Raw genomic sequence first — 23,535 nt, 5'->3', positions numbered from 1 at the left:
TATATTTAACTTTCTCTATCTTTATTATAGTATATCTTTCCGGAAAGCATAAAGTTTACTTCTTAATAAGCTCACTAAATATTTAGTATTTTTTAGTCCAGTTGACTTTAAAAGCGTCTTCATGGTTTCATCTTATTCGTTTCAATTTATTTAACCCACAAAAAATTAACTGTCAATTGAACAATCTAATAAAGTTTATTGGATCTTGTTTAATTTCAATTGGTCTATTAATTGTTACAATTGAGTATAAAAATAATAGTGACTTATTACAGTAGCAAAAAATTTAAGAATTTTTTTTTTTTTATTTTTTTTTATTTTGAATTATAATAATAATAAATAATACTTACATGGCATAATACCCTGAGCGACTAACTGGGTGATTGGTCTCCTTAGCATCAACTTAACTTTGAGTGCTGGAACAGAAAAAGGAAAAAAAAAATAAACATTAATGTTGATGACAAAAATAATTATAATGAAAATGAAAAATAGCGCTGTGGTTGACTGGCTGGCTGGCTGGCTGGCTGGCTGGCTGGCTGGCTGGCACCTACGAGTTAATTAAAAAATTTGTTATTGCCAAAAAGAAGGTGCTCTATATATTGGTGTCGGCAATAAGACACTCGACTCGTGTTAATGTAATATGTATACAGTACTCGGTTGCAAGTTGCCCGCGATCCGCGATAATGATCTCGCTTGTACGCTGTACGACGACAAGTCACTTATTTTTATTTAACATTTATATGTATACATATACACTTATAAATACATGGATTTTTTTTTTATTATTTTTATTTTTATTTTTTTCATTCTCTGAACCTACTGGACCCAACGAGAGCCAGGAGGTGAATCATCCAACTATAAGATAAAGGGATCTCTTAATTTTTCTACCGGCGGTTTGTTTTCAGGTGCATTATTACATTATATTTTACTCATTAACAAGCTGACACTCTTGTCTTATCTTTTCTCGGATTTTATTTTGCTCCATTCGATTTTACAAATTATCATTTTATTTTTTATGTCTTCCATAAAAAATATATAACCGAAATTAAGCCAATTACTTACAGGAGACTAATTGTTTCTCGTCCTTGACTCTCATTCTCAAGTTTATCGATAGATATGACAGCCCACGTATCTTATACAATTATACATTTAAAAATTTACTGTAATAATAATAATAGTAATAATAGTGATAATGGATGGAAAATCAGGCAGGTACTTTCAATTCAGAATGTTGATTTGATTTCGATTGGTTTTGTTTTTGGTTAAAATTTATGCAACCCCACTACAAGCTAAAACTCCGAGGCACAACTTCCAGCCTCAACTCTTTACTTATACTGTATAGTATTTATTTATTTATATCTACGGCTCCCTTTGTGTGTTAATTTGTACCCAGTAGGGCTTATAAGCCGCTTTTCAATTTTATTCTTCTTCTTCTTCTTATTCTTATTCTTATTCTTTTGAGCCTGAGGTTCATTCGAAGACACCACTAATATTAAATTTCTTTATCCCGACGTTGCTCTCCATTTTATTATTCCTTTTTTCTACTCCTTTCTATTGTTCTAAATTACTTTGATTTATCACCCTCATCAATTATAATCAATTATTTATTTATTGTATTTTTTATTTATTTATAAAAATTTTCAACATAAATAAGAATTGTTTTAAATAAACAGGAATTTAATACAAGTTAATTTGAAATTAATTGTCCCCAATCACACAAGATGCCGTGAGGTGTTTAAATACTCTTACAAACTATGGGCAAGAAAAAAATAAATAAATAAAAATATAATGCCAGTCCTGGTAAATTGGGGGCGGGAGAAGATTCTTTCGAAATTACTTACCGCGATTTTACGAGCAAGACGCTCGCGTGTCGGTAGTCACTTCCCTTTTTAAAGACTCTTAAAGATTGCGGAATAAATCACCCTCAGGAATTTTACACACATTCAAACACTCAAACATACATATTTTACTCTTTAAAAGTGGATTTAAAGTTTTTAACAAGATACGGAAAAATAATATAAAAAAGGTCGTTATTAATTTTGCTGGATCTGTAATCGTTTGGCCATAATCAAATTATAATAATCAAAAGTTGACTCTAAAATGTTAAATAATTTTAAGAGGAAAAATATTAAAATTTATTGCACGCAATAGGCATATAAATGCTTAAAATCGGTGATTTATATTAATAAAGCGATTAAGAATGAGGAGGAATGAACGGGTTTTTTTTTTTTTTTTTTTTTTTTTGTTATTTCTCGTGATGGTTCTATTTCTGGGTGTCGTGGAATGAGAAGACAACAAACTAAAACTATTATAATGATTATTATCATGTATATATATATATATATATATATATATATATATATATATATATATATATATATATATATATATATATATATATATATATATTTATATTCATAGTATAGTGAGAGACGAAATAGAAAGACGGATAAGACACATATTCACACCGGCTAGTGTCGCGGGGGTGATCCAATAATACGGAGCTTTGGGTATAAATAAAGCCTCTGCTCCGCGGACTAGACCCGGAGATCTAACACTCTTAATGCTCATATGTGCTGGTTTAACACCGCAACTTGGCTGATAGCTTTACTTGTGCGGCTATTTCCTCCTTCGCTCAAATTTTTTCCCCCCTTAGCCCATGTGTCTAGTCTCAAGTCTCAAGAATTCACTGTCCTCTGTCCTCTGTCCGCTCTCTTGGTCTCCTTCATCTGTTCATCTGTTCATCTGTTTCTCAATCTTCAAACTTATTCTTGTTTTTATTTTTATTTCAAACTTTCTAAAAATTACTTGACACCTGACAAAAAAAAAAAAAAATCCTTTTTAAATCAACTTTTCTTCGGGCTTTTTCATTTTTATTTAACTTTATTTTATTTATACTCAAAGTTGTGCGCCGAGGAGGCAAAAAGAAAAAGAAAACAAGAGGAAAAAAAAGCCCCGTTTAAGATTTAACGTCTGTATAAATTGCAGCGAGCCGAGTAGGTGACGGATACGTGGATGTTAAAGATGCATCAAGTGTTTTGGATACTCAACAACTGCTCGTTGCTCGCTGCTCACTGCAGATTGTAGTTTGCAGTTTGTAGTGAGTGAGGCGTTAAGATTTCACATCGAAATTAACATGACATGAGTGTGACCCACTAACCGGCTCAATGCCATCAGATTGTGATTTATTATAGCTATAAACAGGGGAGAGATAACACGGAAGGGCTTCTATACTTTTTTTTTTTTTTTTTTTTTTTTTTTTTTTCCCTATTTATAATTATAATTATAGTAATCATAATAAAATTCCTTTTAAATAATTAATTTAAAAAATTTGACAACTTCAGATTCAGATTTATATTTAGTCAATAAAATGTTATGAGTAATGATGTAAAGTGGATCAAAAAGACGGAACGGTGCGGGTGTGAGTGCGTTGATATGATGCGATTTCTCCTGCAAGTGTATTGTCAAGCTCCGCCCATCGCCACGCCTTTTAATTGAAACGTACGTGTTTTTTATTTCACTTACATTAACTACATTTCTGTTAATATTTTTATTCACCGTGTAAACGATCAATTTATTGCCTTACATAATTAATATGTACGGATATGTATACTTTGCCACTGCCGCCGAAAACGGGATATGTAATACACTACTTAATAATTATTATTAAATCTTATTCATTTTTCAATTTTTAATTTTTTTAATAATTATAAAACTTTTTAATAAACTTTATGTTTTTTTTTTTTTTTTTTTTTTTTTTTATTTATATCTATATATCTTACTACTGTCTGTGAATTATTTTATAACGAGTATTAAATTTAACGTAGAGATGAAAAAAAAAAAGTATAGAGTAATTTTTAGCGATAATTTATCATCTTCTGGGCTATTTATTTTAAGGAGTAATAAATATTATTTAGATAAATAAAAATATTGTATTTACATGACCTACTAAAATAAGACATAATAAATAAATATAAATAATTTTATAGCCATTATTTGATAAATATAAATATATATATATATATATATATATATATTTTTTTTTTTTTTTTTTCTGCATGCACTCGTTTTTATTTTTTTTTTAATCCCTAAAAACAGAATTAACAACTTTACTAAATTTACTAAGTTTGTCGGTATAAATCAGCGAGATTCCGTACTTTTATTCCCATTAAATCAGCCCGTATCCCCTGAAGGAAGAAGCTCTGTTAAAAAAATAAAAAAATAATGGGTATGGAGTCTGGAGCATAAACCATAAGTTTGATGACAAACGAATGACAACATTTGCCGCATCTTAAAAAATAATTCATCACTTAAGGTCTTTGCCCTCGGCCCTATGACTATTTTTCTGAGGCATTTATTTCGTATATTTTCGGGTGTTGATTCTATTTTAAAATTTTTCCAATGACTGGAATAAGACCACGGAGAGCTTAAGTTTACAAGTCGAAAATTTGCTATATAAAGTCCAAGCAGCTGTACTTGTGTTATGGTAATTACTACACGTGTCGCGCGGAAGTTAACGACATATTGGCATTGTTTCAAGCTCTAACAGCTCTGAGTATTAAATTCCTCTTCACCAGATAAAATTCCTAGTCACTCTAGTCACCCGTCAGTCAAACAGAGATTTTTACTGTTATCCTGATTTTTAAAAATTATTTTTCTTAATTAATTAGTTACACGTCACATAAAATTAACAAGGATGTACAGTTGTTATGTTAATTATAAACATAATCATAATCTTTAGGGTACTTGTTTTTGCGTTTAAAAATTCAAAAGCCCATTAAGGTGAGAAAAAAAAAAGCTATTCATACAAATGCTTGACCATGTATCATATACACCCACATATTCTGCGCTGTTTTTTATTTTTATTTTATTAAATCCTCTTTCTCTTTACTCAAGTAAGCGTCCAGCATTCAAGAATATGAAACGATTTCCTGTGTTATATCGTAAGTAAAGTCGCGGTCCGTGACTCAGGGCAACAGCGAATCTCTTGGCCCTCTAAAGCTCGCTCTCATCCGACTCTTTTGTGTTAAAATGTTAAATTTCAAATGTTTAACATTAAATATTAAATACTCTACTGGATTTATTATTATTATTATTATTATTTTTTCATTATTAACCGAATGTGTCGTACCTTTCCCCGAAGAATATAGTGTACATTCTCTTTCTTTATGTATATGTATATATATATATATATATATATATATATATATATATTAAGATTGCTCTGTTGAGGATTTCTATCTCTCGAGCATTTAAACAGTAATATATATTGTCGGGCGTAGGTGGGCCACGTGGGCTTGACAGCCGTGCGCCGTGAGCCGTGAGCCTACGGGTAATGGTTACTCCTACGATCTTAGATCTAGAGAGTACTGCTTCGAGTGGAGAACAAAACGTTGGAACACGTGCTATCTTCAATCCTCTCTATTATATGGATGATTAGTGACAACTTTCGACCAAGAATTTAACTAGAAGGTGAACAATAATTTTCAAGAGAATCAAGACAGTTTTTTTTTTTTTTTGTTTTTTTTATTCTAACTTCTGACAAGAAGAAAAAAGAACCAAGATGTTATTATACGGTGTAGATTGGGCTCGCAAAAACCAACTATAGAAATGATATATCTAGAGATATCAATAAAAATTGGGAGTGAAAGACGAAAACAATTGAGATTGTACCCAGACGTCTGAGTGTTTGGGAGGAGGGGGACTGGGTGGTATCTCCTCCTCTGAGAGACCTCTCAAGCTCAGCCGGAGGTGGGATCTTTGATTCATGGTGAGTTGAGGGGCAGATAATGCAAGAAGGACACTTGGCTCTGAATGCACTTGCACCTGTGGATTGCCGCCATATACGATCCGAGTTATGGCGTTTTTCCACGGCATCCCATCCTACCGATCGTATCTCTGGTAGCGAAACCAATTCCATTTGTGGAAACCAGCCAACCGATACGGAGCTCGTTCCTTCTTTTTGCCTCTGCAAGACTAAGACTCCATACCATACATATATTATATTGAATATATGTAACATGTAAGAAGCTACTGTTTGCCTCCAACTCAGACACGGACCCAGCCTGGAGATCAGACTCAGACGCAGACTCTGGATATTACTTTTACAAGATCAAAAGTTAATTAATTATCGTACGGGATTCAACTTTGAGTCGATTTTTATTTATTTATCAACTCAGCATCCGAGTTAAATCCTTTAGATTTTTATTTCAAGTTCCAAGATATTGATTTTTATAATTTTTGATAACCAATAAACTTTTTTTAGTTTTCGTCTAACTTTTTAAGTTATAATCCATTAGATTGTTAATTTTCTCATAGATAGAGAGCGTCTTCTATCATCTACTACTACGTCTGTATATTTTTATTATTATTGTTGCTGATAAAAAAAGTTGAGCATGCGGTAATTTTTTTGCACAAGTTATATCTAGTAGTAGTTAGTAGTAGTAGTAGTAGTATCTAACAGACATCAGAATCAGCTACTATATATTTAATCCGACGCCAAGCTGTCTGATAGATTCGCTTGTTGAGAAAGTCATCCATTGTTCAACAACAATTATTGTTATAATTAGTGGGTGTATTTACAAATATTGTGTTATAGTCTGTTAGTGAGTACTAATGAAAAGCGCGGGAGTCTTAAAAAAAATTAGGCGTTTACTATTATTGTATAAAGTTTGTTATTGTCTTTGTTTAAGGGGAGTAAGATCAGGATAAAAAGTATTGAAATTAGGTAAATTATTTCACATTAAATGGAGAACGGGTACTTGGCGCGAGACAACGCCTTGGCTCTGGGTAAGGTAAGGTAATTCTTTCCCGTGATATTTGTTGTAATGTAATGAGAAAATTTTTTTGTTTGAAATATATTAAGTAGAAATTCAGCGATACCCTTTGTTTCTTGTTTTGGAAATGATATTATTAGACTTTTAAAAAAAATTATTTAATTATTTGATTTAAAAAAAGATAATTTATTTAAGTGCGTACATCATTAGTGTGGGTTTATATTAAGTGTGGGCATTTAAAGTTTAAAAGTTAAATATTTTATGATGAAATAATAATATAACACAACAGTTGAGTTTTAATGAATTAGAGTGGCAACAACTTACTACATCACCGACAACTATATTATAGTAATAGTAATAGTAATAGTAAAATATATTAAATAATAAAATGAAAATGGTGCAACGAACTGACGACCGCGGTATGAATATAAATTAAATGATTTTTTTACTATCTCTTTTTAGGATATATAGTATAAATTGGTAGTATTGGATATATTTAGCTACTTAACATTATAAATTATAATATTATGTAGTGTAGGAATAGAATAGTGAGAGAATCGACAAGATCGAGGGATAAGAGATGTGAGATAGCAGATAGCAAATAGGTGTTTAGATCGCGCGAGACAACCTTGCGCTATGCGCGAATGGTTATGTTGGGCACGCCGTCCCCTACTCGGTCTATCAATATTATGATAGAACGAGTGGGTTGATACTGAAACACCGAACACTAAATACCCACGCGTGCCCTTCGCCACTACACTCGAGTTTTATTTGCTTGATTCTTGTTTCATTCATTCACAAATTCTATCGCTCAATGAGTTTCGATTTCCTTTGGATTTATTTATAGTCATACTAATACTAGTATACCAGTATACTAGTATACTAGTATTTGCTTAATACCTTCGATTACCAATCTCGTTATTTATTCCCTATTTCTTAATATTTTATTAATTATTTTTTTCACTTTACAATTTATTTTAATTTTTATCAATCAAAATAATAAAAATTTTACATTTAGTCTAAAGAAAATTCAATTTTTTATTGATAAAAAATTATATAAATGTAAACATAAATATTGATAACATTATAATTATTTTGGCGAACGTGTTGGATATAATAAGAAAAAAGCATAAAGAGAATATTCAGAAGGGCTCAAAATTTAATTACATCTTCAATAATACAAACATGTCTAGAAAAAAATGAATAATATATATGAACACACCTAAATTCTCCAATTCTGAATAGTCGCCGGACTTATAAATTCACACCTAAGTCTGATGACTTTTTTTTTTTTTTTTTTTTTTTTTTTTTTTTTGAATCTCCAATTCAGTACTTAGGATGCGTCTATTTCAACAATTCACTCACGTCAATAATATTATTATATGTATAATAATGTATAAGCGATCGTTAATCATTAATCATCATAAAATATACGTTCGCTTGGAATAAAATAAAAAATGTTAATTTTTCAATACAGTATTACAATATTACATTAAATGCAGCTTAATATTATTAATTCGACGGTGCTTGGATTCGTCATGACGCATCATCGAGATATGAGGATGTGCGTACGAGGAGATACTAAGTATGAGAAGTAACAACAAGTAAGAACTTCAAGATGAATAATCCATGTGGCCACGGGGGTCCTAAAGACAACAAACACACTGAGGAAAACAATACGCTGCTGGACTATAGAATAGTCAATTCTACCGAGATTCTTTTGATTCTTTAAGCTTTTTCCATTTTTTATTTAATTATTTATATTTTATATGCTCATTTACATTAAATTTTTAATATATTTAAATCACTCGCAACAACCCTTCTTTATTATTAAAATTAATTAAAAAAGAAATTACTGCAATTTATTTTATATTAATTGTCATTTCTCCAAGACATGCAATTTCGGTATAATTGTATCCATCAGATGACCGTTTAATAAAATTTTACGGTAAATTATGGTAGCTATATCGTGGCATTCAATAAAATAAATTTTAAAAAATTTTAAGAGTCCTTTGGCTCAAGAAAAATTCTTAAATCAAGTAAAATTTACCCAAAACAAGATAAATTTTTAATAAAATTAAAAATAAATAATTTTTTTTTTTTTTTTTTTTTTTTTTTTTATCACCATACATAATAAAAATAATGACAATTATTTATTACCTTTATCACGTTTGATGCGTCGGCAAATGGCGCACATTCGCCGACCACAGTGCTGCCTTTCGGGTCTTTGCTCGGGATCCAAGATAACCATTATGACAATTTATAAATATATATCAAATATTATGTCTTTCTCAATAATTTTCAGCTTGTATTATTTTATAAAATAATTTAGCACTGAAAGTACCGATAAACATAAAATTAATATGACTTATTTATTTATTTATTCTGGCACTTATTAATCAAGTCTCTTAACGTTAATTGCCAAGTATCACAGCTTGATAATATATTATATTATATTATATTTATATATATTTTTGATCAATTACTTGTGACTAGATGCGACAGATAAATCCTCAAGTATTAAATAAAAATTTTAAAATGACTTTTATATATTTATTATTATATTTCACTTATTAACGTCTCAACAATCTTATCGGTTCCTGAAAAAGTAATAAGTTGATACTATATTCATATTAAAGCTACATTTATTTATTTATTATATTAATTTATTATTTGTTCCAAGATTGTGGGATTTTTATTAGATTAAAATTAAAATTAAAATTAATATAAACGATCTTTCTCATCGAGTGGAAGAAAATTAAATTAATTGCATCAATTATTAGCAAACACAGAGATCGATCTTCTTTACGCCCGGGCGACAATTTCCACTGGATAATTGGCTCTAATTCGATTAAATTGATACCCGGGAGCTACTTGATAATTAGTTGTCATTCTATAGATATTTTTTTACTTACATTAGCCACCTAAATTATTTCTTTAATTATTAATTAAGGTTTGTGGAATTAATATACGTTTATTATATTATCCAGATAACACTTTTATTTTTATTTTATCCCTTTTTAAGAAAGCCGTTCAAGAATTTATGGATGAAGTTAAATTTTGTCCGAGGACTTTTAAATTAGTTATGAGTATAATAGTCGGATAGTATTTTTTTTATAAAATTAACTAAGAGCACAATTGAGTAGAACGTGTGCTGCAGATTTCAAAGTTTAGGGTTGAACTCTACGGGGATCTCAAGGATCTTGTAAGGATTTTTTTTTTCTTTCTTAGAATTTACTATTGCTGGTTTTAAATTTTAATTTGACATTTATATTATGAAAGGAAGAGGCTAAAAAAATTTATTTTTAAGTTCAAAAGGGACTGAAGTGAGTTTTATTGAAAATTTTTAAGTTTTTTAAGGGCCACCAGCTGTTGAAAATTCTTTATAGCAAATTTAATAGTGTTGATAAAAAAATTAATTTAAGTATATTTTTTTCTGTAAGAATTGAACCAAAAATATCCAGAGCCCTGATTTTAAATCTCAAAAAAAAAAAAAAAAAAAAAAAAAAAAAAAAACTTCTATTTATAAATCTCTAATCCAAAAAACTATTTTAACTTTCTAAAACCAAAAAGACTACTAAAAATATAAAAAAAAAAAAAAAATTGAGCGCCTCCAATTAAATAAAATAAACTTTTAAATTTTAATTGCGCCGTCGGGAGTTAAATTATTTAGACTGGTATCCTCGAAACCCCTGGAAATTCTATACTAATATACATATAAATATACTTGAAAGTTGACGCGAATCTAAAGACACCCGTTACTCGCCCACGCTTCGGCTCTTAATTATCGGCGAGCCTCGCGGTAATTTTCTCCGCGGGATCGGGACTTTAAATATTATTATGATAATTTTTCAGTAGAAAATTTAATTATGCTTATAATAAATACAACCATTATAGATTTGTTTTCATTAATTTTTAAGATAAACACACATGATTTTTTCAAAAGGAAAGGAAAAAAAAATCTTTATCGGAAAAATTTTCCTTAAATTACCGTCCGTCAGGAGTATATATTATGTTTAAAACATTGCGAAATTGAATCGAATTTAATTGAGGAAATAAAAGGAGAGAATTAGAGTTTATTCCATTAGTTAGATTCTTACAAAATTGACATTTTTATTTGTATTTAATTATTATCACCATTCTTAAATTAATCAACAATTAATGAATTTAATTTTGATTGTTGTTGTATAAGATTAATTTAAAGAGAAACAAAATTCACTTTTTTTCTTATACTAGCCGTAAGGGATACAAGTCACTCGTATCGCCGACAGTCGGTTGATTAATATCGCGTGCAAGGACTTGATTTAATTATCAGATTTCACGTGACGATAAGAATCGCTTCATTAAGGGACCGCGAGCTTGTTCTCACTTTTATCAACTCAACTTGATATATTCTCCCACTATTTAATGTTATTTTTATTTTAAAGGATTCATCATGTCAAAAATTTTTAAATACTAATTAAAAAAAAAAAAAAGGTTTATTTCAAAATTCATTACAACACAAACAATAAAAAAATTTTTAACAGAAAACCCTTAAATAAAAATGCTTAAAAAATCCACAATCGTTTGAACAAATAATAAATCAAAATAATTATATAATCAATAAGCACCATATGAATTGATCCGATGAATTAATGGCGAGCGTTGGTGGAGAATTTTCACGGTACTCCAACTGGTTGGCACAGTGACACACATTTAGCCACAGCAGCACAATTACACATGTGACGGAATATAAAGAATAACACTGTGCGAATAATTTTAAAATAATAAAATAAAAATGACAATTTGAAATTCAATTCCTTTGATTAATTAATTACTATTTGATAGAAACGTCAAAATTAATAATAATAATAAAGGTTTAAAAATTGACGAGAATAGCACCAATACAAATAGAAAACACACGTGGTAATAAAAATAATAAATCACACAGAGAATATTTTCTATATTTGTATAAAATAACGAACGCACTTGTTTGTGGAAAAAATAGAAAAAGTAAATATTTAGAGCCGGTCGTCCCGGTCGGCAGCCGGTCCCTCGGTTCGTTTCTGACTGAGGGTGTGTGCGCGGGCGCGAGTCGTGCGCGAGCGGACCACGAAGAGAGGGGCCACGTGACGGTCCCTGCAGGAGGCTCTGAGTATGACCGCGTGTGGGTCGCCGTTAGGTTGCGGTGGTGCCCACGTGAAACACCAACAAAGAAGGAGGAACGAGGGAATTTAAACTAGTGTATTGTCAAGTTTCCTCTTTAAACCCATGACAGACAGAGAGTAAGAGAGAGAGAGAGAGAGAGAGAGAGAGAGAGAGAGAGAGAGAGAAGAAAATAAGAACTGGAGAAGAAGAAGAAGAAGAAGAAGAAGAAGAAGAAGAAGAGGATTGTATAAAGAAAAGCACGTGCGCAAAGTGGGAGAGGTTCCAAGAGAAGGGACTAGTGTGGGCGAACAGAGTAATTAAATGGTGGTGGGGAGCAGGCCCGATATACGATATACGATATACGATACACGATACACGATACACGATTAATGTCGGTGGGCCCTAGGTTGTTGCCTAGGAGGGGATGGTGCTTGGGCGCGTGCCCCGAGTCAACGTCGTGAGGATAGGATTCTTAGCCTCTGCTCGATGAGTTGCCAAGACTTTTATTTTTTTTTTTTATGTATTATATTCAGTTGAGTTGAGTTGACTTTTGTTATTATGAAATACTGTTTACTCAACTTGTTTGTGTTTTATGGATTTTTTATGTTCTTAATGCTAATTAGTTTATTGTAAAGGATGACGTGATGGGTCAGAAAAGGGGAGGGGGGGGGAGGGGAAGGGATTATCAATGAAACGAATTTATTGACTCCCCACCCACGATGCTCGATAGTAGATGTCATTATTTTTTTTTCTTTGTTGTTGTATGTTATCATTTAGTGAGATGAATTAGCGTGGCCCTCCTGGATACGCACACCCACGGGAGCTTAGTCGGGCACGGGCCCAAATGTAAGAGGCACAGGTCCGGTTTGTCGGCACCCACGCGATCTTTTGAGGGCACGTTTCAGGTTGTTGCGACAGACGGAAAATTTTTTAAAAGTTTTAAATTTAATAAATATTTGTTGATATTTGTAGATTCCTAATTTAAAAGAAATTTAATTTGGTATTTTTTTTTATCAACGCCCCCTGGTTGGGTATTATTTTCTCATAGTAGACAATGATTACGCTGTAATATAGCATTCTCGAGAACGTTAACGAATATTTATTCACACGTGGGTTTTGTAAACACTCGAGCAAAGTATCAAGTACATAACATAACATAATATGTGAATTTTAATAAAAATATTAAGTAGTTTTGGTTGAAAGCGTACAGTGCACCGTACAATATTATATTGCCCGTTAATTCTGACTGAAAAATAAAAATTGGATTTAAATGAGCTGGTGTAATATTTATTATCCAGTCCGACCTTTCTCATAGGAGTTGCTCGTTTCAGAGTACTTGACCGAGTTTCTAGACCGCAAAACGCGTCGCCTTTTGATAACGCCCGGAATTTGCGATTCGCGATTCGCGAACCAAAATACCGAATAACCGAGCTAAACAGTTGAGGTTATTTTTGATATTATACTTTATTCGGAGGTCATTTGATTATTATTATTATTATTATCATCATTTCCTTATCTTTAATATATTATAATAGCAATAATGGGTGGTAACCACAAGGAAAATGCGGTACATTTATCATCAACAATCACCAGTACAATGTTAATTTAAATTATTCGGGTTAATAACAAGTTATAGTCTTTGGAATTTCCATCTAAACAAAACCAGAAGAAATAATAACACAATCAACTCCTGAGATAGCGATAGTGATAACCAATTACAAATTGGTATTGTCTCTAATGTTCACTTGATACAATATTCCTTGGCGATTGTAATAACGATAACAATTACTAAATAAACTGTTGCATTCATTTTGACGACGGAAAAGTCCCTGGTGACCGTAATATCATTTTTGACCTCGATTCTAAATAAATAATTTGTTTTGTTGTTGTTAGTTCACTTTTGCTATCATTGTTACAAATAACTAATGTAACTATATTTAAAAATAACATTGATTTTATTTATTTTTAGATCATCACTAACATTTAATAATTCATCAAATGAGAAATTTCAAAGTTATTGTTTATAAATAAATGATTCATGCGTATTTTAATAAATATTTTATATGAATGAAATATTAAATAAGTCTGAAAAAAATTAATTAATATACGAATACGTAAACATGTCAATCGATATTAAAAGTGTAATATATATATATATATATATATATATATATATATATATATATATATATATATATATATATTTTTTTTTTTTTTTTATTTGAATAATATTTTGTAATTAATTTTCCATTTTTTAAAAGTTTCATGTTACGAAATTTATTCATTATAATTTTATTGAATATATAATGTAAAACATCAATATTTTTTTATTATGATTAAAAATTTGTGTAACTAAAGGTCTTAACGTGACCTAAATATGATCTTAAATGTATTACTTATCAAATATAAATTAATTTTGATGATAAGTACCGGAAAAAATCTCGGAAAAAGTAGAGAAATATATAAACAAAAAATTAAAATAGAATAATTTATCCGAAGTTTAGTTGGCTCGGGAGTGATAAATAGCTTAGTGGTAAGTAAGCACAGTTTAACAAAATAATAACAACAGTTGTGACAAAAACTGTAGGATTGTGTTTAGGAAAAAGGACAATTTATGGGATCCACGATGTTCTCGCGTTAGGTGACAGTTAGCCGAGCGTTTACCCGTATTCTATTATGAAGTATCAGCTTTAGCGCGGGCGAAATGCAGCTGTTTAGCCCCGTTTAGCTTTATTCCCTCTTGATACTTGTACACTCACATTGCTCTAATATACCAGTACTCACTTATAACCTGACTTTATAGTACTATTATATTATATTATATTATATATACACTATACCACGACATATTAAAATTTTTGTTTGCATTATATATCTATACATAATAATAGTGCAGCGTAAGTAGAGAGCAAAGAGAAACGACGTGAGTGAGAGCATTAATAAGACGAGAATATAGGCGTCGTGCAGACGAACGCGGAAAATAGCTCTCGGAATAGATCCCGTCGACAGTAGGCCACCAGTTTATCCCGGACCAAATGTTTTCCTTTGTAAGAATATCACAAACACTTGTGTTTGTTTTTTCAATAAATTAGTTTTAGCAAAATCCGTTAAAATTAAAAATCCTTGTTATATCCTATCAGATATTATTTTATACCCCCGTGAATATAAAATAGAATTCAATAAAATATTATTATACATTATATATTTCCTTAAATATAAACAACACACACACACACACACACACACACACACACACACACACACACACACACACACACACACACACACACACACACACATGTATATTCTTGTGTGATGAGAATGCACACCTCAAAGAGCAAAAGAGAGAAAGAGAGAGCAAAAGAGAGAGAGAGAGAGAGAGAGAGAGGGGGGGGGTTGGTATTCTCGCGTAGATCTTGCGGACGAACGTACGCGTAAATATTCACATATGTTAGGGGGATCGCGGGTGTGTTGTACATTGTGGAACATGCGTTATGTAGAAAAAGAGCCGATCGGATCGGGTGAGTGCATCCTCATCCTCATCCTCGTTGTGTATTATAAGAGCAAAAGTATAAACCGAATGCAAAAGTAGAAGATCTTGGAACTTGGAACCTGGAACTTGCTCGGACCCGAGAGAGATTGGCTCTTTGTGGGAGTCTCTTGAGCGCGCGCGCCGCCCGACCGCGGGGACAGCTCGGTAACAAACGACTCGCAAATCCTTACTGTCAATTTAATCTCCCGGCGAATCCCATGCAGCGAAATGTTAATAAGGCCTTCTTATTCTCGCTACTACCGTTCCTCCAGGGAATAATCCAGAGCAACACTTTATTTTCGCAACGCATACGCAAAAGATACCGCTGGTTTACCCGTAAATGTGGATCTCGATGTGGATGTGGATGGAAATTATGTGCAAACGGACGCATCTCTTGTTCACGCGCGAGACCAATTTATCGGTTCGCGCGCTCGGAAGTAACGCGCTTAACGCCTGATTCTACAATCTACATAATATATTTCCCTGTCACCGCCAACTATATCAGTGACACCTTGTCTTTTTTTACCCTCACGGTTATACTTTATCCTTTATTCCTCAAATTAATTAATACATATGCGATAACGATAATTTTTTATATAAATTATTATTAATTTAATTTAATTAAAAAAAAAAGTTGAGTTATTTTTCTCGACATATGTATTAAATATTAAGTACATAAATAAACAACTACCAATAAATCTGAAGCAAACACGTGATTGTCAAAGAAGTAAGTGATTAGTGATTAGTAATAAAATACCGAATCGTGGGAAAGATATATTGGCGATTGAAGTGGCCGATTATCGCACCTGCGTACCAGTCCCAGTGGTAATATCACTAGTACAGAACAACAACAACAACAACAACAACAACAATATATAATACTAAATAAATAAAATACCGTTGAATAATCGTTTAATTGATCACTCTGTGTGCCCCAATGACATCACCTTTGTACGGGCAAGCTCAGCTTTAACTTAAACCCAAAGGTATATTTTATACTCTTATATATTATTACTCTGCTGAAAGATGGAAGCGACAACGAACAGCCAGGAGGTGAATGCTAGTAAACAAAGGTGTCGTAATTGTCGGCGTCTCCTCACAGGACAAAGCATTGTTGTACTCTGGGGCTTTGGTGAAATAAAGGAGCATGCTCATACTATTTTACTCTTTTCCTCCTGGTATGTACTGCCGATATAATAATAATAATAATAAAATCTCAGCTAGGTTGGTTATGTTAAGTGAAGGAGTTAAGAGGGAATCGTACCTTGTAAACTAAAGGTCAAGTGACAATGATTTCCAGCAGAAACTGAGCTAAAGCTCGAGCCGAGAATTGCCCAGGTGGTAAGTCCAATCGTCCTTGCCGTTTATCCTGCCAGCGATCGATCTTTTCGGTATCGAGACCAAGGAGCTATCCAGTATACCAGACACGCGTGTATATCTTTTATCTTTTCGATTCACGCGTCTCTCCTCTTCTCTTCTTCTATATAACCACCTTTTAATTTTTTTCCGTGTTTATCTTCGCTTGGAGTAACAAGTTATATATACCGGCTCAGCTAAAGATAATTGGCATTTCGCCAATTGCTCCAATGCCAGACGCTCCAGGTTATCGTAATATAAGCCCGACAAGTGGATATACACCAAAGGGTCATATACTTTTTTTAGATTTATTTTTATAATATAACTAATTTCATTATAAAATTTTTCATCAATCTATTTATCGCAATAGAGGAGTCCATTATTTTTTAATTTATCTCTTTTTAAGTAGAGAAGCATCAATGTTCCAGACTATTTTTATTATGTTATTGGATAAATTTTGAATCATCATGAGCTTTAATTTTCATTCATAATAAATGATACCACCAAGATAAATGTGATTGAAAGCATGATGTTTGCATAATATTATTTATGAATGAAAACAAGAGAGAGGCACCGAATAGAATTAATATATATATATATATATATATATATATATATATATATATATATATATATATATATATATGTCTATTAGTTTATCATAGCTATAGTAATGCACTTCCTTTGTTTCGAAACGATAAACCTCCATCACGTCGCGTTCTCTCAGCCCGTACGTCACTAACGATCACCAAGTAGTATATCGGCAATCGTTAATATAATATACAAGATCTGAGGTGACCAAGACCTCCTTTTACCTACGCGGGGCCCACCGCCGACCGACCTACGATATTCCTGATTTTACAAACTAACACTCAATTACTGTTTCTCCATAAACTACACATACATTGAATCCATTTTTCATTAAATAAATTCTATTTAAAAAAAATAATTCTTATCTTTTTTTTTTTTATTTAAAAATTAGTCAATATATAATAGAATAATTTATCAGACTGTGAAAATAAATGAGAAACCGATAATTAACAATTTAAAAAGGCGATTAACTAATTATTTAATCTCTGGTTAGGTAGTGAAATTTTTGTTTAAGAAAAAAAAAAAAAAATAAAATGGGTGATAGGATGATAGAGCTTAGTATATAAGTAGTAAAGTGTGACAAGAGATAACCCTTTATACATAAGCACGTAGGCAAAGACAATGTAGAATGTAAGGTAGATGCGGCATCGGACGTCCGATAGCGTTGCGCTTGCGCATACTGTTAACTTCCATCTTACGGAAAATAATGCATGTTTATCGCGGCGGCCGGCGGCCAGCGGCATGAGCTTTTGAAAGGCCCTTCCTATCTCGCTCTTTCTTTTGCGTGTCTTCTCGCGGTTGCGGGGGTGATACGAGGACAAGCAAACAGATTAAATAAAATAAAATATAAACCTGAGGCAATAAAAAAAGAGAAGAATCAACAGAGCTCGTGCTTAGCTGTTGGTTGTTGATACACACGAGGATTTACATACAAGCTCCTCACTCGTACTGTTTAGTACTCTTGGTAAATATAACTCTCCTTGCTATGTGTAGGAAATTTTTATATTCATACTAGCAAATGAGAAAATATATATATATATATATATATATATATATATATATATATATATATATATATATATATATTTTTTTTTTTTTTTTTTTTCAAGTAATCAATTTTGAATTTAAGTTGAGTGATTGAAAGGTTGTTTGTTTTCGAAAAAAAACCAAAAATTAAATAAAAAAAAAAAAAAGAGATGACTTTGCTTTGGTTTCTTTTTCTTTATCATTTCTTTATCCGAGTGAATCTTTCAGTAGATCTGTAAGCTGGTTTGCATTTCAACTCTTACTCTGCTCTGTATAAAGTATAAAGTAGAGAAAAGAGAGAAAAAATTTGAGAGTATACTCCTTACATTAGCTTCCTCGATCGTCGGACACCACATACGCGGTTTGCCTGTGCAGAAACAGAAAGAGCAACAGCAAGAGCGGATCCTAAGTATAAACATAAGTAAAGTAAAGAGACAGAAGCGCCTTAGTACTGTTGGTCGCGCGCATACCTTTACTCGTTGCGCTAACAATACGACCGCCCACGTACTTTGAGATATCTCGTTTTATTATTATCCCCGTTTGCAGTTTGCAGTTTGCCTTCGCATCGGGTTTTCTCTTACTCTGATCTGGGGGCTCTGCTACTGCAGAGATGCGTGGCCCTTTTGTGCTCTTGTCTCGATAAGACGAATGAGGAAGGGTACAACATAACAAAGTAGAGAGAGCAACAACAGACGATAATACGCCTTGGGAGATCGAGGGCTCTCCTGCTCTCTCCACGTGTCACCAACCAGTCAACACATTGCGACATAATCTAACCTTAACTCCAGTTAAAATTTTTATTTTTATTTTTATTTTAGAAATTTTATAACAAAAAACCTACACATTGAAACTCATAAGTCTGTCTGTTTTTTTTTTTTTTTCTAACTTATTTATGTACTTTAGACTCTAATTATTTAATCAACCAAGTTTAATATATGAAAAAACTACAAAAAATAATAAATATCAGGGTATAATTTATCACACAGAAATTGTTCCATAAAAATTAGTGAGTAAAATTGTATGTATAACACATTGGTGATAATTTTATTAGAGGATTCTTTCACTAAATCACGCCGACTAACAGGTATAGTAAAGGGTACAGTAAAGGGAACAGAGAGGAGGCTGGGTTACGTTGATAAATGTTTATTTATTTATTTATTTATACCAACCAAGATCGGACAAATTTATCTTTGTTGTAACTTTCACGTTGGAGCCAATACGAGAAATAAACCCTCAGGCTGGTCACCACACATATACGTACAACACGAAATTTATTCAAAAGTTACGAGTTTCTTTGAATGGACCTTAACGAATGTTACTTACTCATTTGAAATAAAGACTCGTTTTATTCTCGGGAAAGCTATTAAGCAAAGCTGTGTGTAAAATACGACACTGCGCAGCTCTAAGGACTGAAAAGCATGAGCCAGAATGATAATTGGGGGAAAGGTGGAGGATTTCGTTAAAGTTCTTCAGCACCAGAGGATTGGAATTTTATCGGCAATTTGTCCGAGTTTATTATCGCAAGTATAATCACATGTGTGATCGAGATAAGCCGTTTAGGTTTGTTAGAGTTTGGGCCACACGTCGCTCGCAAAGGAGGATCTAAAGTAGACCAGAGTAGACTCCAAGTACTCGCCTCGAAACAATGGTCAGCATTAACTGGCTCGACAAAACAAAACAAAACAAAACAAAACAAAAACAAAAACAAACAAAAAAAAAAAAAAAAAAAGAACGTAACACACAACTACCGATATAATACTGAATACTGAAGAAAATGTAAGCTGTTTAATATAAGCCGGCCAGTACACAGAGTTAACTTTGTTCGTGCTCCACGCTGCTCCATTGTTGATCCTACGACTTTATGATACCGCTGGACAATTCACGATGTACATGCCGAGTACCAGCCTCTGAAGAAGTCTCGGGTAGTGCTGAACTACAAGACTCCATCACTATTACGAGCCGCCGAGAATTTTAAATCTTTGTAAATATTTTTAAATTTTTTGCTTGTTATAAAATTATTAAATTTTAGTAAATACCAAGGTAAATAATTTGCATAATTTAATAAAATTAATTTAACCTGACATTTAAGAAGAATAAATTGATTGTTGGAAAGTTGAAAGTTTGAATGAAGAAGAAAAATGGAAAATGGGTCTGTGGGTCTGTGGTGGTAGGATCATAACACCAGATAACTGTTTGTGGACAAATTCTGGAAGAAGAAGGTGCAAGAAGGTGAAGAGATTGTAGATGGTGGATGAGAAAAATTAGCAATTAACTGGCGGCGTATTACGGTGATGTCGCGTCGGCGGTAATTGCTTTTCGCAGAAAACCTTTTTCGTGTTTTGGCGTTTGGGTTCCATCCGATTTGCATAATGCGTGAGGTTTAACACGGTACCTGATCGGCGATCGGTTAATTTAAATACTGAATAATTCCGGGGCGATATAGGCCGGCAAGTACCTGAGACCCTTCAGGCCATTAGCTCGTAATTATCATTACTTATTACTGGTAAATACCTCAATTTTACTTATACCAATCTCGTAAATTATTATCTAAATTATTGTCGCAAATAAATAACTTAAAAACATGAGTTACATAATTGTTATTCAACGACGATACGTAACACGAATAAATAAAATAAAATAAAATAAAATTAGACTGAGAAAGTATATAATAATAAAAAAAAAAAAAAAAAAAAAAAAATACGAGTATACTCTTGTTATATTATTATGTTATACAGCAACTATTCTGCGGAATATCGCATTTCAATCCTCGGCTGAGGATCTTCTTAGTCTTCTTAGGCAGATGAACTCACTTATTATCTTTATTTCTCTTTACCTCGGGTATATTTTCTCTTACTTTTATTTTTATACCAGCAAAAAGTTAAATAAAAATGAGAAGACGTCGGCACGTCGGGCCCCAAAGGTCCCGTGCATGGCGCCGCAAACTCCCGCACACCGGAATGGAAAATGGACGGTAGGGTCACGGCTCGGGTCACCCGTATAGTACTCAACTTGCGGGCTCGTGTACCATGTCATGCGATATGCCGCCAGTTTGTTACTTCTATGACGCCGGTGTTAGGATCCGTTGTCTTTATGATAAAGGATAAAACCCATACCATGGGTATTACGTACTATGATTTTTTTCTTATACCCGGTATTGCGAATAAATCTTTGAATATTGATTAAAATTAAATAAACTTGAGAAAATAATAACAAGTTCATTAAGCTTAAGAATTTTGATTTATAAGTTAATAATTCAGGGAGATTGAGCAACTGGACGAAAACTCGTCGTACAGAATTATTGGATTGGCTCGTAAAAAACCGAGGATAAATTTAGTGGTGAATGTAAAGTTGAATTACGTGCCCAGTTTTTTATATACAAAATAAAATTATTATTTTTATTTTTATTTTTAATGTGTAATATGTACCAAGAGAGGGTGTAAGGTATTGCAGCAACAAGCACTCGCGATTAAAGAAAGATAAATCGCTGATTGTTAATTAGACCTTGTGACCCTACTCGCGGTACGCCGAGGATCGGGAATAAGGAATCGTGGATTTACCCGAGGTGTGCTTGCTGGTTACGATTTTCCTCCAAACTGGGCGTTACCAGCTATCCTTTTATCGCTGTAATTTCACGATAATGGGTTCATGAAGAAATGAGTACGATTGTAATTAGCAGGTGCAACCTGACACCTCGGCGCTCACACCTAGCTCAATATTATTTATCCTCCTCCTCTTCTCTTGTTTGATTTTTAAAATATTATCTTTTTATTATATAAAATGAAATCCGCCTCGAGCTGTTGTTTTATATCAGACAATACCGGTAATCAGATCTTTAACACCTTTTTATTTAGTTTTTAAGTGTTTTCTTCTTACCGCGTTGGAATTTACGGTTCGCGGTACCCAATAAACGTAAAGAACAAGAAAATAAATTTTAAATGAAAAAAAAAAAAAAATTTTTTTTTTCATTTGAATTGTTTTACATAATAAATACTCAAACAATTATCAATTGGGTGTGTTAATGTATCGATGTTGATATTGATCTATTGTAAATATTGTGAGCAATAATGTATAGAAGTGACGAAAGGAGAACGCGCGTTGGAGGATGTGTTACGGTAGATACTAATGAATAATAACAGCGCAGGTGATGTAGCTGTGAGGATATAATATATAATAATATAATAAAAAGGTGTTGTATGTTAAAATCTGTTACGTAGCGACAATGAAGTACAACTACACGTGTCCTTGAAGGAGCGAAAGCGTGGGCATCGACCACGCGGAAGATGGAAAAGCCGTTCTCTCTTATTATTATTATTATATCGCGACTAAGTAGCGTAGGCGAAATGTATCAAGGTCTTATTCTCAAGTGACTGCTGTACTGACCACCTGACTGACTGACTGACAGCCTATTCATCTATTATTTATTATTTATTGGTTATAATCTTCATCGCGAATTGTATTAAACAGCGACGGTATAGGAGATGCGGACAATACCGGAAACAAAGAGTTGTTTTTAGTTTTCCATCCGTACGCGTAAAGTTCTTGATCGATTAACGGTAGAAAAATTTACCGTGCAATTCGCTAAACTTTTAAGGCCAAAGTCCAGTTAAATGATGAGACTGCTCATGGACTCAGGTGCTGCTTGGATTGTTTGTGGTGTCCTCCTGGTCATCAGGTGTCTCAGCATAGACAAATATACATATATATGACATATACGAGACCAGTTTTGGATCAGGTGGCCACCAAACTAATTACTGTTGTAACAATAGGTTTAATAGAACTTTACAGCATCCAAGAACCGAGACCTGAGGGTCAATGGATATTGAGATTGCTAATGGTAATGGTATAGATCTTAGATCTCTGATCAGATAATTCCTAGTTTGGGTTTGAGCTTTAATGTACTCTGTTGTTATTATTATTCTTGATTACCGGGAAATTATTATTATTATTATTATTTTAATTTCTTAATATAGAAATATTTTAATAAATTTGCGAGATTTACATATGTGAAAAATTTACTCACATGACTAAGATGTACTAATTTAAAATGTTAAAATTCGCAGCATAAACTAACATAAATCCGACGGTGTGATTTATGAAGCACGAATCAGTGTTTTATAACAATCTCCATAA

At 32.4% G+C, this 23,535-nt stretch overlaps 1 protein-coding gene across 4 annotated transcripts in view; it reads right to left on the bottom strand.

The window, feature by feature from the left end:
• The window catches only part of LOC141523866 (uncharacterized), an 88,402-nt gene that overhangs the window by 8,595 nt on the left and 56,272 nt on the right, over nt 1-23,535 (bottom strand). For all 4 annotated transcript variants that reach the window (XM_074237408.1, XM_074237407.1, XM_074237409.1 and 1 more), the window contains exon 5: nt 348-413. In XM_074237408.1, the coding sequence (XP_074093509.1) occupies nt 348-413 (66 nt within the window). The remainder of the gene's footprint in view (nt 1-347; nt 414-23,535) is intronic.

This window comes from Cotesia typhae, unplaced genomic scaffold, assembly GCF_013202065.1.
Source record: "Cotesia typhae breed Kobodo isofemale line unplaced genomic scaffold, CoteBio_Ctyphae contig_22, whole genome shotgun sequence".
NCBI classification, from domain to species: Eukaryota; Metazoa; Arthropoda; class Insecta; order Hymenoptera; family Braconidae; genus Cotesia; species Cotesia typhae.
This window is presented reverse-complemented; position numbering and strand designations above follow the sequence as displayed.